This window comes from Rutilus rutilus, assembly GCF_951802725.1.
Source record: "Rutilus rutilus genome assembly, chromosome: 1".
NCBI lineage: Eukaryota > Metazoa > Chordata > Actinopteri > Cypriniformes > Leuciscidae > Rutilus > Rutilus rutilus.
The window spans coordinates 34,346,645-34,362,537 of record NC_140209.1 but is presented as its reverse complement, the minus strand read 5'-3'; the positions used below and the strand labels follow the sequence as shown (position 1 = coordinate 34,362,537).

General features: G+C 37.1%; 1 protein-coding gene across 2 annotated transcripts in view; it reads left to right on the top strand.

Annotated features, from left to right (window-relative positions):
* Nucleotides 1–177: 177 nt before the first annotated feature.
* unkl (unk like zinc finger) overlaps nt 178–15,893 on the top strand; it is a 25,071-nt gene continuing 9,355 nt past the window's right edge. The window contains exons 1-11 of one of the 2 annotated variants that reach the window (XM_084406936.1): nt 178–328; nt 1,232–1,441; nt 6,658–6,834; nt 9,041–9,174; nt 9,317–9,452; nt 11,515–11,632; nt 11,745–11,829; nt 12,797–12,963; nt 13,322–13,510; nt 14,107–14,169; nt 15,212–15,389. In XM_084406936.1, coding sequence (XP_084263062.1) covers nt 264–328; nt 1,232–1,441; nt 6,658–6,834; nt 9,041–9,174; nt 9,317–9,452; nt 11,515–11,632; nt 11,745–11,829; nt 12,797–12,963; nt 13,322–13,510; nt 14,107–14,169; nt 15,212–15,389 — 1,522 coding nt within the window. In that variant the 5' untranslated portion in view covers nt 178–263. The remainder of the gene's footprint in view (nt 329–1,231; nt 1,442–6,657; nt 6,835–9,040; nt 9,175–9,316; nt 9,453–11,514; nt 11,633–11,744; nt 11,830–12,796; nt 12,964–13,321; nt 13,511–14,106; nt 14,170–15,211; nt 15,390–15,893) is intronic. The other variant, XM_084406937.1, reaches the window with a different exon arrangement.

Sequence of the window (15,893 nt, the reverse complement as noted above, 5' to 3'; positions counted from 1 at the left end):
ATTTAAGAAATATAAATGCCTACTAGATAAATAATCAACAATATGTTATTTTGTGATTTTATTGTTTTGTTATATTTCTAAATAATTTTGACGCCACGTTGCAGTCTTGTTTTGCATTGTGGCACTGCTGCTATGCAGCATGGTCATTGTCTCCTAGTATTTGTTTGTCCCGCCAGTTGCTCATATTGGCCTTGCAGCGGCGCGCGAGAGCATGAGTAGACGAGAGGGTCCCCGCGCACGCGCTATTATTGTTTTGACTGAAAATGCCGTCGGTTTCGAAAACGGCGGCGAGCGCTTCTCCTCAAACCGAGAAACCAACCCACTATACGTAAGTAAAGTAAACATTAAATGTACGAAAATACGTTTCTGTGGAAGGTGGTGACTATTCGATAATCGACTGTCGGATTTGTTTTTGTAACGCGTAACTTTACTGTTTCCTCTCCCTCTTGAGCGTTTTAAAATGGTGCTTTTCCTTTTGTAAATTCCTCCGAATGCACGCGCCTCTCAAATCTCAATGTTGATCAAATCAACAATCTCATCTCCGCTAAACATCGCATTTATTTCCTTATTAACGTGTCGGTCGCGCTATGTGCAATTTAAAACTTGAGAAAGTGCTCTTCGCTTATTTGCTCAGAGCCCGCTCGTGTGAAAATGCTTGAAGACATGTAAACTGCACAACAGCAAAGCGAGCGAGTCGAGACGCTCGCTAGATGTAGCTAGCAGGCTGGTTTGTTAGCTGCATCCGCCTCCTTCCTCGGCCCGTGTTTCTTACTCTACGCACTTTTCCCTCCGTACGCACCGTTGGTTTGAATGGAACGTACGTCGAAGATTCTACGTAACTCTAAACGCTAATCGCGGAGTATTTGGCGTAAGCTTCTAATGTTGTAGTGGAGAGCCTTGATAAATGGCTCACAGTGGCTTTCGTACGCTATAAAACACATTCCTTTGCCATTTAGCGGTTTATAAACACATACAATGAACATTATATGTTTATAGTTGCTGAAAAGGTGGTTTATCATGTAACACATTTATCCAGGGCTGGTTTTGTTGTGGAATTGTCGCGTATAAGAAACTGCGCAGTGCAACAACAGCCACCACAGCTCCAAACTTTGAACGTAGTTTGACATTACTGTGTCCATACGGATTTGTTTACATCAGTCAAGCGTAGTGTTCGGTGCGGAGGTGGTTAATTTAAGACGCTTTTAACCGTGCCTTTCCATTTTAATTCTAGATATTTGAAGGAGTTCAGGACCGAGCAGTGCCCACTGTTTTTGCAGCACAAATGCACACAGCATAGACCCTTTACCTGTTTCCACTGGCATTTTCTAAACCAGCGAAGACGGAGACCCATACGGAGAAGAGACGGGACTTTTAATTACAGCCCAGATGTGTATTGCACGAAGTATGATGAAACAACAGGAATATGCCCCGACGGAGACGAGTAAGTAACTTGTTTTTATTATTATGGAGGCCTATACTGAAGTTGAGAAATGATTTTGCAGATAGTTATAAAATTGCGCGCCAATGCTCGTTGTAGTCATGTTTATTTTGCATGGACGATGTGACGGTTTGTGCTTGGGTTGCTCGAAACGAAGACGAAACGCTTTTGTTCGAATATTTGTAATAAATCGCGTCACTGGTTTCAGTTGATGGGAACGCATGCGTTTTGTGGATCAGATCTGTCGATTGTAAATACACTACAGTCAGACACTGGGGCTTTCCATTAACCATGAGCATGTTGTAGTTTTTGACTCGTCTTGTTTCGAGAAGCACACGCCCTCTTCATGAAATAAGAAGTTGAGCAGATCGTTGTCTTCTAACGTTAAATTCACTGTGGTTTACTTTATGTTAATGTTTTACTCTCCGTATTGCCTAATAGCTTTTTCCTGTACAGTTTGATGTGTGTGTGTGTGTGTGTATTTACTCGAGTCTCACTTCCACTTTTGACTGAGGACTCATCTCTCAGTTCCCACTTTGCCCTGTGTGTAACAGAAATGTATAGATTCAGTTTGGAAATGAAGTGTTTCTAGTAGCCATCCTTGTTTGTTGAGCTTAGGGAACCCAAAGACACGCCCCCTGTTCTCTGGTATGTGATTGGCTCTCCCGTGCACGTACTTTTTTTTTTTTTGGTTCATTGTTGTTACAACGTTCACTATTCCCTCTTCATAAAAACTCATGTGTTTACAAAGCACGCTGTAGTCGTTGTTGGGAGGATATTTAAACTCCGACTTTAATGACTCTTATGTCTAAATTTATTCCAGACAGTTATATATTTTGTTCTCAGTTAATTTTGTTTGAACTGAAAACATTGTGCACTAAATAATTTACTGATCCCTTGTGGGGAATTATGTTCTATATTTATATATTAATATTATCGTGGGTTGTTTAAATCTGTGCGGTTTGGTTGTGGTTTATCTTGTGTTAGTTTCTCATTTACTCGTTAAAACTGTATTTAAAGGGATAGTTCACTTTGAAATAACATTTTGGTATGTTTTAGCTTACCTCAAGGGCATCCAAGATGTAGGTGTCTTTTTTTCCGCAGTAGTTTCAATTTTGATATTTTTAGGTCAAACCGTTCTTGTCTGTCAGTCATATAATGCAGGTCGATGGTCATTGTCTCAAAACACAAGCACAGAGTCCAAATTAAAACAATTCCCCACGTCCAAATGAAACAATTCCCCATCATAAGTACACATTGATGGCCTAAGACACGAAACGAGCGGTTTGTGTGAGAAAACGAACAGTATTTATATCGTTGTTATCTCTTGAACACAGCACACGTCCAAATGATCTGACGGCGCGGGCGGGTATAGATATATAAATAGATGTCGTCTTGGCTACTGTAGTTCCTTGGAACGAAACCGTAGCCAAGCGACATCTAGTGTATACATCTATACCCGCCCGCGCCGTCAGATCATTTGGACGTGTGCTGTGTTCAAGAGATAACAACGATATAAATACTGTTCGTTTTCTCACACAAACCGCTCGTTTCGTGTCTTAGGCCATCAATGTGTACTTATGATGGGGAATTGTTTCATTTGGACGTGGGGAATTGTTTTAATTTGGACTCTGTGCTTGTGTTTTGAGACAGTGACCATAGACCTGCATTATATGACTGACAGACAAGAACGGTTTGACCTAAAAATATCAAAATTGAAACTACTGCGGAAACAAAGACACCTACATCTTGGATGCCCTTGAGGTAAGCTAAAACATATCAAAAATTAATTTCAAAGTGAACTATCCCTTTAAACTTTGCTGAGGTAGTACTACAGTACAGTTCAAAGGCTCTATAAATGATGAGATCATAACTACAGTAGTCAACATTTGAAGTGGATCAAAAAAGTTAATCAAAGTTGTCCTAAGACAAGAACGGGTATTGTTCAAAATGCATACAACTTAAACTTTGATGATTTAGCTTTTGATCCACTTCAGATGTTGACTACTGTATAATGTCCACGGGACGCTACTGCTAGTCAGGTGTCATGTGGATTCTTGTCAATTTTTTTCATGATTAAGTTTGTATTGTAACAGCATTGGCAACTTTGTTTAGATTTTTGTAATGATATAGTATTTCTGATCTCACTGTGAGATTGTCAACATTTTGATATACTATAGATTATATCTGTAACTAAGCCTAACGTTATTTTTTTACTAATGATTGTACACCCTTAGTGATTCAATCATAACATGTTTTTACACAATATACAAGGACCATGTGGGTTATCTGCCAATATTAGAGACTTAAAAGGAGTAGTTCACTCCAGAATAAAAAATTCCTGATAATTTACTCACCCCCATATCATACAAGATTTTCATGTCTTTCTTTCTTCTGTCGAAAAGAAATTAAGGATTTTGAGTAAAACATTCCAGGAGTTTTCTCCATATAGTGGGAACCAACAGGTTGAAGGTCCAAATTGCAGTTTCAATGCGGCTTCAAAGGGCTCTACACGATCCCAGCCGAGGAAATCGTGTAGAGCCGTTTGAAGCTGCACTGAAACGGCAATTTGGACCTTCAACCCGTTGGGTTTTTGAAAGGACAGTAAAAAACAAAAACAAACAACACATGACATTTTTTTTTTTTATCTGATTCAAACCATATCTTGAGGTGATTTGAAATGCGATTCCAATCAGATTTTTACAGATGTGTCTCAGTCTGGACACTGGCTTCTCAAATCATATTTAAAATTGTCTTTTGCGTCACTCTTAATGCGAGACACAATGATAACGTTAAAACTGGTGGCACAAATGCTGTACATATACGGCTGTGACTACAGCACAGAGTCGCTCTTAAGGTGCGTTCCGGTTGACAGCATCCCTCCCTATGCAGTGTTCACTGTTCCCTACTCCCTGAGCACGGGATATCCATTGAAGTTCAAATTTCAATAATTTGAAATCTGTCATTTGAAACACCCTGCAACAACGTCATCAAAAAAGTGATATAACATAAATAAATATTGTGATTCCTTACTTTCAAATTTGAAATGCATACAAAATACATAAAAAACACATTCCCCTGGTTTCACAGACAAGGCTTAAGTCTAGTCCTAGTAAAATGTAAATCTGAGCTATTTCAACTGAAAGAAACTTGCACTGACTGATCTTAAGACATGTCAGTGCATTTGTTTTGTCTTAAGATGCACACCAGTAATGCCTTTTTCTAAGGCATGTTTATAAAAATTACTTAAACGCCTAATTGAACTATGACCTAATCCTGGCTTAATCTAAGCCCTGTCTGTGAAACCAGGCCATAATGTAATAAATATAATCAAAATGAATAATAACATTTTAATTTAATGTAATCTCCATTTCTCCTGCGTTTTGAAAACCTTGCCTACGTTGTTACCAAAGCAAACCATGCAGACAGGTGATATGTCTGGACCCACAAATCATATTTGATCACTTTCAATTAATAGTGCGGACAGTCTGATTTGCCTGCAGTTTGAACATAGCCGAAGATTAATAGAGGAGCCACGGCATTTATAGGAATTTTCTCATTCACTTCAAATTTTGTATTTATTCATATATTTCATAACAATGTTGTGATGCCTACTGCATTTACATTACAACATTTCTTTGATATTTACAAAAAGCTATTTAGGCTATTTTCACCATAACATGAAAATAATGATAGCCACCAGTGCTAGTGTGCAAGCATATTTTTTTTCTTTGCTTACACCTGAACTGAAGGTTATTGGATTATTATTATTATTATTATTTGTCTTTTGACACACTTTGTGCTCTGACTGACTTGCTAAAATGAAGCTCTTATGTAAATGGTTAAATAATTACAAAAATAATTTGTCCCCTGTCTGCCAAATTGAAATGTATGTCACATAGTTTGTGAATGCATAGGTCACACATTCATTCATCCAGTAGCAGCAGTCCTATGGTGACATCATTGCCGTTGCCATAGTTACTGTTGCTACCTGAACAAGATGCAGTTGCTATATTTGAGAAGATTATTGGGTATGTAGCATTTTCAGGATAAATCTGCTCTCCTCCAGGCTGCTGTTTGGATTGTCACAGCCCCATTTTCTGTGTGCCTTAAATCCTGTCTTAAACATTAAATGCAGATTTCTTATACATATCTGGTTCTCCTGATCTAATCTTGTCATGTATCAGTAATATGCATTACTCCTATTGTACAGTTTCAGTCAATTTTAAAACTAAATAGCACATGCGAACAGCACCAAAAATACACATAGGCCTACATTTCATAATGTTATGTAATGTAATGTACATCCACTGTACTTTTCGACTAATCTTGCAAAACAACTTTCAGCCGGGAAGTATTTCACAAGTGTTTGACTGTTTTAAAGTTGTGAAAGAGGTTTGCAGTGACATTAGTGCTTGTTGCTCTTCATGTCTCTTTATATTACATGGTACATTTAACATATTTAAGTGACAAAAAATATATATTTGTTGATGAATTTAATAAATAATTCAAATATGCCTAGCTATAATTATTGATAATATAGTCACAGTAATTATTTTAAAACAGTGTGCATATGTTCCCGTGTGGAAGCAAGACACAACCTTATTAAAACAAGCAGTTATTTAACTACACATTTTAACAGCGACAGCAAATGTACTTCCTTTACTCTAATCAAACTCATGTTAGCCCTGGAAATAGTAGATTTAGTACTATTTATAGTGTAGTTTTCAGTTGCAGTGCTGGGAATAAAAGGGAGTTATTGCTTATTAGTTGTTAGTTGCTTATTAGCATGCTTATTACTAAAATATATGTTGTTTATTAGAACTTATATAAAGCATATATTAATGCCCTATTCTGCATGACCATATTCTACATCCCTTAATCATACCCAATGCCCAAACTTAACAACTACATTATTAACTATTAATAAGCAGTAATTAGGAGTTTGAGGCAAAGGTCATAGTTAATAGTGAGAACTGGACCCTGATCTAAAGTGTGGCCGTCTGTTTATATCTCACTCTTTTTCTCAGTCACATTGTGGTATGTTAGAAATAGTTGTAGGGCAGGTAAGTTCAACACAATCATATAGTTATTTTGTAACAACAAAATATAATAATGTTTCCAACCTCTCTATTTTATTATCGTTTTAGATTACTTATTATTATTATTGTTTAAAGTATCAGCATTTATACTGATGAAGCTGGTGTTTTTCTCCTCAGTTGCCCGTACTTACACCGGACCACCGGTGACACAGAGCGCAAGTACCATTTACGCTACTACAAGACCGGCACCTGCATCCATGAGACAGATGCCCGTGGACATTGTGTGAAGAACGGCCTCCACTGCGCCTTCGCTCATGGACCACATGACCTGCGGCCACCAGTTTATGATATCAGGTATAATTTTTTTCCTTTGTGCCCTCAGCAAAGGTGCATATTAAAGGGATAGTTCACCCAAAAATGAACATTCTGTCAGTAATTACTCGCCCTCATGTTGTTCCAACCCCGTAAGACTTTCGTTCATCTTCGGAACACAAATTAAGATATTTTTGATGAAATCTAAGATCTCTCTCACTCCTTCATAGGCTGCTGGGTATTTGCATCTGCCAGCCCAAAAAAAATTTGTAAAGACATCGTTAAAATATAGTCCAAGTGACTACAGTGGCTCAACCTTAAGTTTATCAAGCGACGAGAATACTTTTTGTGCGCAAAAAAACACACAAAAATAACGACTTTATTCAACTATTCATTTTCTTCTGTGTGGGCCTCTGAGTGAGTTCACGAGAATCAGCTTACCTTTCACACTTTCCCATCAAATGATCGTGAGCGTCATCTTCTCAGTTCTCGTGCATGCGTCGTGGCGCTCTCGTGAACTCACTCAGAGGCCCACACAGAAGAAAATGAATAGTTGAATAAAGTCGTTATTTTTGGGGGGGTTTTGCACACAAAAAGTATTATAGTCACTTGATAAACTTAAGATTGAGCCACTGTAGTCACTTGGACTATTTTAACGATGTCTTTACTAACTTTTCTGGGATGGCAGATATCGATTACCTAGCAGCCTATGAAGGAGTGAGACAGCTCTCAGATTTATGAAAAACTATCTTAATTTGTGTTCTGAAGATGAACGAAAGTCTTACGGGGTTGGAACAACATGTGGGAGTAATTACTGACAGAATTTTCATTTTTGGGTGAACTAACCCTTTAACAACCGCCAAATGCGGGTGGATTTCAGCAGTGGCGTATAGCGCAGACACTCCTACTAGCCATTTTGCCGGATTGAATTTTATATAGAATATACATTTTTCAACTGAAGTCTTTTGAAAAGGCATCTGAAATAATAAACTAAGTTGAATGAAGTGTTGTCAAATATATAAATTTTTCGATACAATCAGACTGAAATATCTTAAACGCTTCCATTACTCATATTCCATAGAATACACAATACCAGCAGCTGGAATAAATACCTCGATGTGCAACATAAAGCTCACATGACTTAGCCTCAACTGTGGATGCGATTGGATAACTGGACTAAGCAGTGAACCAATTTTTATTGCACAGCATCTAAAGTGGTGTGTTTGATCATTCTGAAATGCCTGAGCCAAAGTCTTGGTTTAATTCCCTTACAGAAGCGTTTTACACGATTGCATTCCTGTACCTCCGAACGCAAGATAACCTGACAGCGTTTATTGCGTTTTGTCTTTGTCTTTGTTTGTTAGACGTGAGTCATTTATGATGGAGCCACTGTGGCTTCAATTTTGTTCTCTTCTTTTTTTTTGCAGATATTCTATGCGACATTCCAGTTTTGTGCACAAGTTAAATTTGCAACTTTTAATCGAAACATAGCTAGTGGCTCAGTGCATGTGACCAATAGCGTAAATCTGATTGGTCTGCCAGTGTTATTCGTAGTGCGATGGAGAAGAGATCTGTCACATGCGGATGTTTGTGTCAGTCTGAATAGACTCATTAACAACCGTTCATTCAAATGATAATGTTTATTGCACCGAATTTTCACACCGAACATTCGTCTTGGTGTGAACAGAGAACCTTTAGAGAACAAGGAATCATCACACTAAAGGGCAGGAGGAAGTTCTTTACCGTGTGGCACTCAGATTCCTGTTTTTCTGCCAGGAATCCCAACCCCCAACTAACGCAAAAGCTGTGAATCCCCAAATAACAGCACAGTTTGTGCTAGACATTGTTTTGTTATGACAATTGCTTTCAGTTGCTAAAAGCTGCCGTTGGCTGCACACATTTTCAGTTGATTAGCAGGTATTTGCATATGTATTCAATGCATTAGCGAGCAGTCAGAGTAGGGTGCTTAATCTAATTAGCAAAAATGTACCTTATTCGTTGTTTTGCAATTTACATTAATTAGCTTACACTTGCATTGCCATGCAGTCTGCACAGCATAGCCACAAATGGTTAGATACTGGCCTGGAAATGTGGCTTACCAGTGATTAAATAACAAGAAATATGCCATCTCAGCAGTTGCCTAGCAACGCGTTTGTGGAAATAGCTGTTGCATCAAGACCAAACTTGGGGGGATTTTTTTGGTGTTGCGTCTGAATGGGCGGGCTGACTTGTATAATCATGTTCACAGAGAGATCCAGGCACAGGAAGCTCTGCAGAACGGCCAGTTGGGATCCGGGGAGGGAATTCCTGACCTGCAGCCGGGTGTGCTGGCCAGCCAGGCCATGATTGAGAAGACCCTAAATGAGGACCCACGCTGGCAAGGTGACACAAAACCTTCCCACAGAAAAATAAATAAAAACTAATCTCAGTGGGGATGTTTACAGATTTCAGTGGCAGTGGGTACAAAATTACACTGTATTCAATCAGGTCACTCATATTCAGTTTCTTTTCCCCTTTTTTGCAGACACCAATTTTGTTTTGGCCAACTACAAAACCGAGCAGTGCACCAAGCCTCCACGTCTATGCAGGCAAGGCTATGCCTGTCCCCACTATCACAACAGCAGAGATAGGAGAAGAAATCCCAGAAAGTTCAAATACAGGTGAGATATTGCAAAGAAATTGCAAAAGCAAAATATTTCCAAACAAAACAGAAGTCGAGACACTGTCACCTAAAACACATCCGAGAGTAGAAGTGACGCTAAGGAATATTTGCTTTTGTAGCTTTTTTTCCTTTTCTATATATATATATATATATATATATATTAGTGCTGTCAATCGATTAAAATTTTTAACTAGATTAATCACACATTTTTTCTGTGATTAATCGCAATAAAAAAAGAAATGTTTTTGGACGTTTTTAATATATTTTATAATGTAATAATTTCACAGTTAATCAAATTAATGTAGAAACAACATAAAGACAGTATATTTTAAATAATTGTTTAATGGCATCTTTTTATGAATGAAGGCCAGTATTACTGATATTAATACAGCTACTGATTTTTTTTTTTTCACATTTATTAGGCTTCAAAAATATAACAGTTTTTAATTTAAGTGAACTTAAAACAATGCTAACATAAACCCATAATAAATGTCATATTTATTCGTGCCCTTCCTGTCTTAACAGTTAGGAAATATACAGAAATTTAATAAAGTTATCAAAGTTATATGCAGTCTGCACTGCATAAACTATAAATTAAATAGTTAATCCTTATTAAAGCTACAAAAGTTATTTAGTCAACAGCAGTGAGTCATTTTCTCTGTTCCCTTTGTTCTTTAACTTTACTGACAGGAAGCTTTATTGGCTGCTGTCCCTTTAAGAGCAGACACACACACACACACACACACACGCGGAGCTCACCGTTTATATACTGTCTATGGATCTCACACGCGCCTCATTCTCTCGCAACTCTTTGTTCATTTTAGACTTTATATAAATCATTTAAGACTGCTCTTATGAGGATAATCGACAAAATGATTGTTATTGTTATTGTTAGTTCAAGCGCGAAAGAGAACTGGATTCTGGCGCCCTGTCTGTGTGTGTGTGTGTGTGTGTGTGTGTGTGTGTGTGTGTGTCACATAAGGACATTCACAGACAGCGCATTCTCTTTTGTCTTGCCGCGCTTGAAATGTTTAAAAGCATTTAAATGAATAAGAGCGTGATCATATAATGTAAAGCTAGCCAACGGATGGCAGAAAAGACGGATGCTGCGTTAATTGCGTTAAATATTTTAACACGTTAAACCAGACAAAAATTAATCGCATGCGTTAACGCGTTAACGTTGACAGCACTATATATATATATATATATATATATATATATATATATATAGATACACATACATATACACACACACATATATATATTTCTCATGTCTGTGAGGTAAGAATAAGCAGAGTTTTTTATGACACACTCCAGTTCACGGAGAAAGCGCATCCTGTTTGTTTTCTTTATTTTACAAAAGCACAATGTTTTGATTTTATTGTGAGTTTACACAAATAAAAGTAGACCCTTTTAGACCTGTTTGGAATGATGTATTACTCTTATCTGTAAGACCAAAAATGACAGAGTATTTTAAGCTGTTTCCGCTGTTGTCAGAAAAAATGCAGGTGATCGCGCCGGCGCCTCCATGACATGCAGTAAGCGCGCTAATACTTAAGCTTCCACACTCCACACAAACACTTGGATATTCGCCTAATAATAGGTTTATCGATTTATCTAGGTTAACTTTAGAGCAAGCATCCACGTAAAGTTGCTACTTATATGTTTCAAATGATAAGCCATATTTGAGGTCAATGGATTGGCGAAGGTTTGGATTTCCTGCCTGACATACTGTAATTACCACACATTTCTGTCTATTTTTCCGTGACTAACTGACTAATACAGTGTTGGCTGATTAAGCCTCCTCTAGTCCACTAATGTTATAGTCCACACACTTCACTGTGACCAGACATTATGTTAGAGTAGCGATATGTATAATTGGCTAGTATAGTTTGGCTGCAATATCAAGAGGAGAACTTTACTATGGCTAGTTTATTTAAAAACTTTTAATTTTGGTTTCAGGAAAAAAATGAAAAAAGTATTTTTGTTTATCACTATTTTTAATTAACATAACACTCAATCTTTGTTGAATTCAACATAAACTGAATCCCTCTTGGCAGGTCGACACCCTGCCCAAGTGTGAAGCACGGCGATGAATGGGGCGAACCCTCCAAGTGTGAGAGTGGGGACAGCTGTCAGTATTGCCACTCTCGCACCGAACAGCAGTTCCACCCAGAGGTGAGACTGACACACCTTTTACAACACTGAACTTGACTGATTGACTGGAGTTTATTTGATTTACATTTTTTTTTTTTTTATCTCACCAACTTCTATGTTCCTCTGTTTCAAGATTTATAAATCTACTAAATGCAACGACATGAGGCAAACTGGATACTGTCCAAGGGGACCATTCTGTGCTTTTGCACATGTGGAAAGTAAGCATGATTATAAAGAATGACTGTTTGCAATGTGTTTGTGTGTTGTAGTCATTAAACGCCTGAAAGGCAGTGATTTGATTTAGTTCAGTTATGGCTGCAACTGCAGGATTGCAGAAGTGAAAATGAAATGGCGTAGTGTGATTATCAAATTGCATAGACTGTGATTCAATTAAATAATTAGCTAAAAGACAAGTGTCCTTGTTACATGTACTTGCTCTAGTAAATTATGCATAATGACATGCAACTAACCGTAAACCAAAAGCTAATCTTATCCCTAACCCTATAGTAAATACTTGTTGTTAGTTAATGTTACTCAGTATTTAAATGTATAATTACACTATAACAAGGACACCTTAAAATAAAGTGTACCCTATAATTCTGTGTTCTGCATGTTTCAGAGTGAAGCGCAGCACTGTGTTCTTTTACATGCGAACAGCTCACGATCCAGTGTTTTCTTTGTCTCGGAGCGGCTCGGTTTGCATCACTTATAACATGCATTTGGGAACGTGAAATGCGCCAAAAAAAACTTGTAATGATAAGCGCTGATAAACCAGCTTTTGGGGATTTGCGCAAAAATAAAACATGAGTGGTTTAATGTTTGAAAATTAAGAAATTAAGAAATTTTGCAGAATGTAAAATAAAAATTATTAATATTATTATATTTTTCTTAAACTCTTCTTTTATTCTAAAGGGAAATATTAAAATAGTATTTTATTTTATTTTATAGTGATATTGATATATAATCACACATTTTGGCCAAATTGTGCAGCCCTACAAAAAGAAGCATGCAAACCAAAAATACAATTTTCAAGTCTCATTTTAAATCACAATCAATGTTTTTATGAGAAAAAAAAAATAAAATAAAAAAATTTATATATATATACGTTTTTTTTTTTTTTTTTTTTTTTTTATTGTGCAGCCCTAAGTTGATGACTCTAAGGAATATTTGTCTGTGTGTCTGAAGGAATTCCTTCCACAGAGGAGACCATGAGCACATTTCTCACAGCAATGCAGTCGGGTTCTCAGTCCAAGCTGGGCTCCCAGCAATATCCAGAGTGTCCAATCAGCGAGTGGAGCGCCAACATGAATTCCCTCACCAGCAGCGCGAGTAACAACGGACAGGCAGGAAACGTATGTTTGCATTCACCTTCTCACACCTGTCTTGCATCTAATGGTAGAGAAAAGGTCCTTAACTTAGGAGGAAGCAGTTGATTGTTTCGTTGTTAGAGCTACTGTTTTTCTTTTCATTTCCTCAGTGTTTCATTTAGTTTTCTTTGCATCCATTTCTACTTATTGCAGTCTGTGTTGGAAAGCGAGAATACCTCAAATTCACATCAGAGCTTTCTATTCAAATGCATTACACCAAAAATTAGACCTGATTGAGCTACTTTTCTATTATTGTGAGCGAAATCCTCTCACATCTGCATCCACCTATTTGGCTGGCTCCAAAACCACATTTTTTAAGCTCATTTGTGCTTTTCTCCTTCAGGTATCATGCTCTAATAGTCCGACTGTAACACCAAGCTCAGGGAGCCACAGTTCTTTGTCCCCAATTGGACCCATCGGCAGACCAAAATGCTTTACTAATGGTAGCTTATGTTCAGAGTCCACCACGTCCAGTGTTTCCTCTCCGACGTCTAACTATCCCAAAGCTCCGGGTTTTGAACGGGAGGATCAGGTACACATGACCGTTTTCTCTAGCCCTTTCTAAAGGGATCTCCTGCGAGACTGCAGGCATGACACACACTGCAAGCTTCACTTTGATTTATTTGCCCCTGGGTCATTTTCATTTCACCACTTTTCTCTTTTGTTTTTTAGCGATTTGTTGTCAAATGAAAATCACTTGTCTTTAGTTGTCATTATTCAGTTGTTGTTGTTGAAACTTTCACGTCAGTCTTTGAGATTGAGGGTGTGGTGTCATTGTGTGCGCAGGTATTAATACTTTGGCTTTGAAATGCCACATGAACTTGTTTATATTGTTCATTTATCGTTCATGTTCTGATGTCTAAAATAATCATTTAAATGCTGTAGCAATCCGAGAACGACACCCAGAAGCCACATAACCATGTTGTGGTCATCATAAAATATCAAAACGAAGCACGTTGTAATGGTATACTGTAACAAACATCTTTAAACCACAGAAGGGCGGGTAAACAAATTTTCTTTTCTTTTTTTTTGTCTTTTCCTGAGCAGGTAGCAATTCCCTACATAATACCACTCCTGGTTGCCTTAACAACATCAGGTCACATGATAGGATGTATTATCTGATTTCAGGCTAAGAACCAGAAGAGCCAGTCTGGGGAGCATAATCAAAAGTTAATGGACCATGACAAACAGGTAAAGCAACCTAGTCCTCATATTCACTCATTTTACAAACTTACAAGCAAAGATTGCAATCAAAGACATAAAGTGTTTAGAGCAGTGGATCAGGTTATCATCTATGTTTTCATCCTCATTTACAAGATATAAATACCATATAGCATTAGATATCATCTGACATAAAAAAAAAAAAAAAATTGTATTTGCATGTTTTTTTTTTTTTATATGACAATGTTTAAAACAGTGTTATCACTAACTAATACTTAAATCATTTTCGATAATTGAAATGAATCTGAAATAAAATAAACTATAAATATTAGATGAAACGCTTTAAAAAAACTTGAATGAAAATTAGAAATGTTGTTGGCAATAAACTGAAATAAACAAGTTTAAGTTCTAAAAGTACTAAAACAGAAATATAAATAAATGGAAGCTAAATAGACTTATATTATATATCACTAAAACTATAATACTAAACTTACACTTTTTACAGTGTAATTATACTTGTAAATACTGAGAATACTGAGTATTCAGTACTTTCTACATAATTAGGGGTTGTTTTAGGGTTAGGTGCTTGTAATTATGCATATTTTCTTTTTAAAGGGACAGTGTACATTATGAATGAATGAATGAATCAATGAATGAGGCATTTATATAGTGCTTTCATATGTACTACTGTACACCCAAAGCGCTGTACAATCATATCAGGGGATCTCTCCTAAACATTAATGAATATTCATGAATGTAAATGTTCCCAAATTAGCCAGAAGGCTAGTTTTCATTGGTAGTCCCTTTGCCAGATGTTATTAGGCCTAAAAACTAGAGAAAACAAAAGAAAAACAACACAGAGTAATACAACCAGAAACTGTAAACAACTCTTAAACAACATAATATACAAAAAGGCAAATGTACTTTTTTTTTTTTAAAGACAAAGTATTGTTTTGGGTGAAATTATGATGAGAATAATAATAGTATTAATAAAGATATCAACATTAATGTTCACATTGTTGATTATGATCAATTTACATTTTTAAAATGATTATATTGCTTCCTTTCACAGGCTCACGGTGGCGTGTTCTCGGTGGTGAACCCACTAGCGTCCAGCATAACATCAAGCATCACGTCCAGCTTGGCCTCCAGTATCGGATCTGATAGTTCGTCACCCACCACTTTATCAACCATGAATGCAAAAGCCACGCCTTTCTATCCAGGCAGCAATACTGTGGAGTCAGTAATAGGTAAGGTCCATTGCGGCACTCTTTCGACTTAGAGCCGTCTAGCCAAGTGCTACATCCAAGAGAAAAAGTACATGAGACAGACTCAGCCCTGATAAGGCAGTGCAGATAAATGCAGAGTGTTTAGTGAAGTCGAAGGAAGTGTATTTGTGGCAATGCGTTACATTTAGCCATAATTCAGTGAGTCCACTAAAGATCTCTAGCATAAGCAGCAATGACTCGGCAGCACAGAGCTCAGTGGATGGTAAGTGCTTTTGCCTTTACGTCTGCCTTTTCCTTTTAGCTAATTCAAGTTAGATATAAGACGGTTACCCGAACATGCTTTTGATGCATGTTATTGCTCACTGTGATTGGATATGAACTGAAATGAGTCGTATTGCGGGATGGATAACTAAATGATCATGCCTTTTATCACTTTGTTTTTCTATTTTAGAAAACATAAAACATCATTAATAGCTTCATAAAATAGTGTCTCTATTTTTTATATCCACTTTGCAATAATATTGA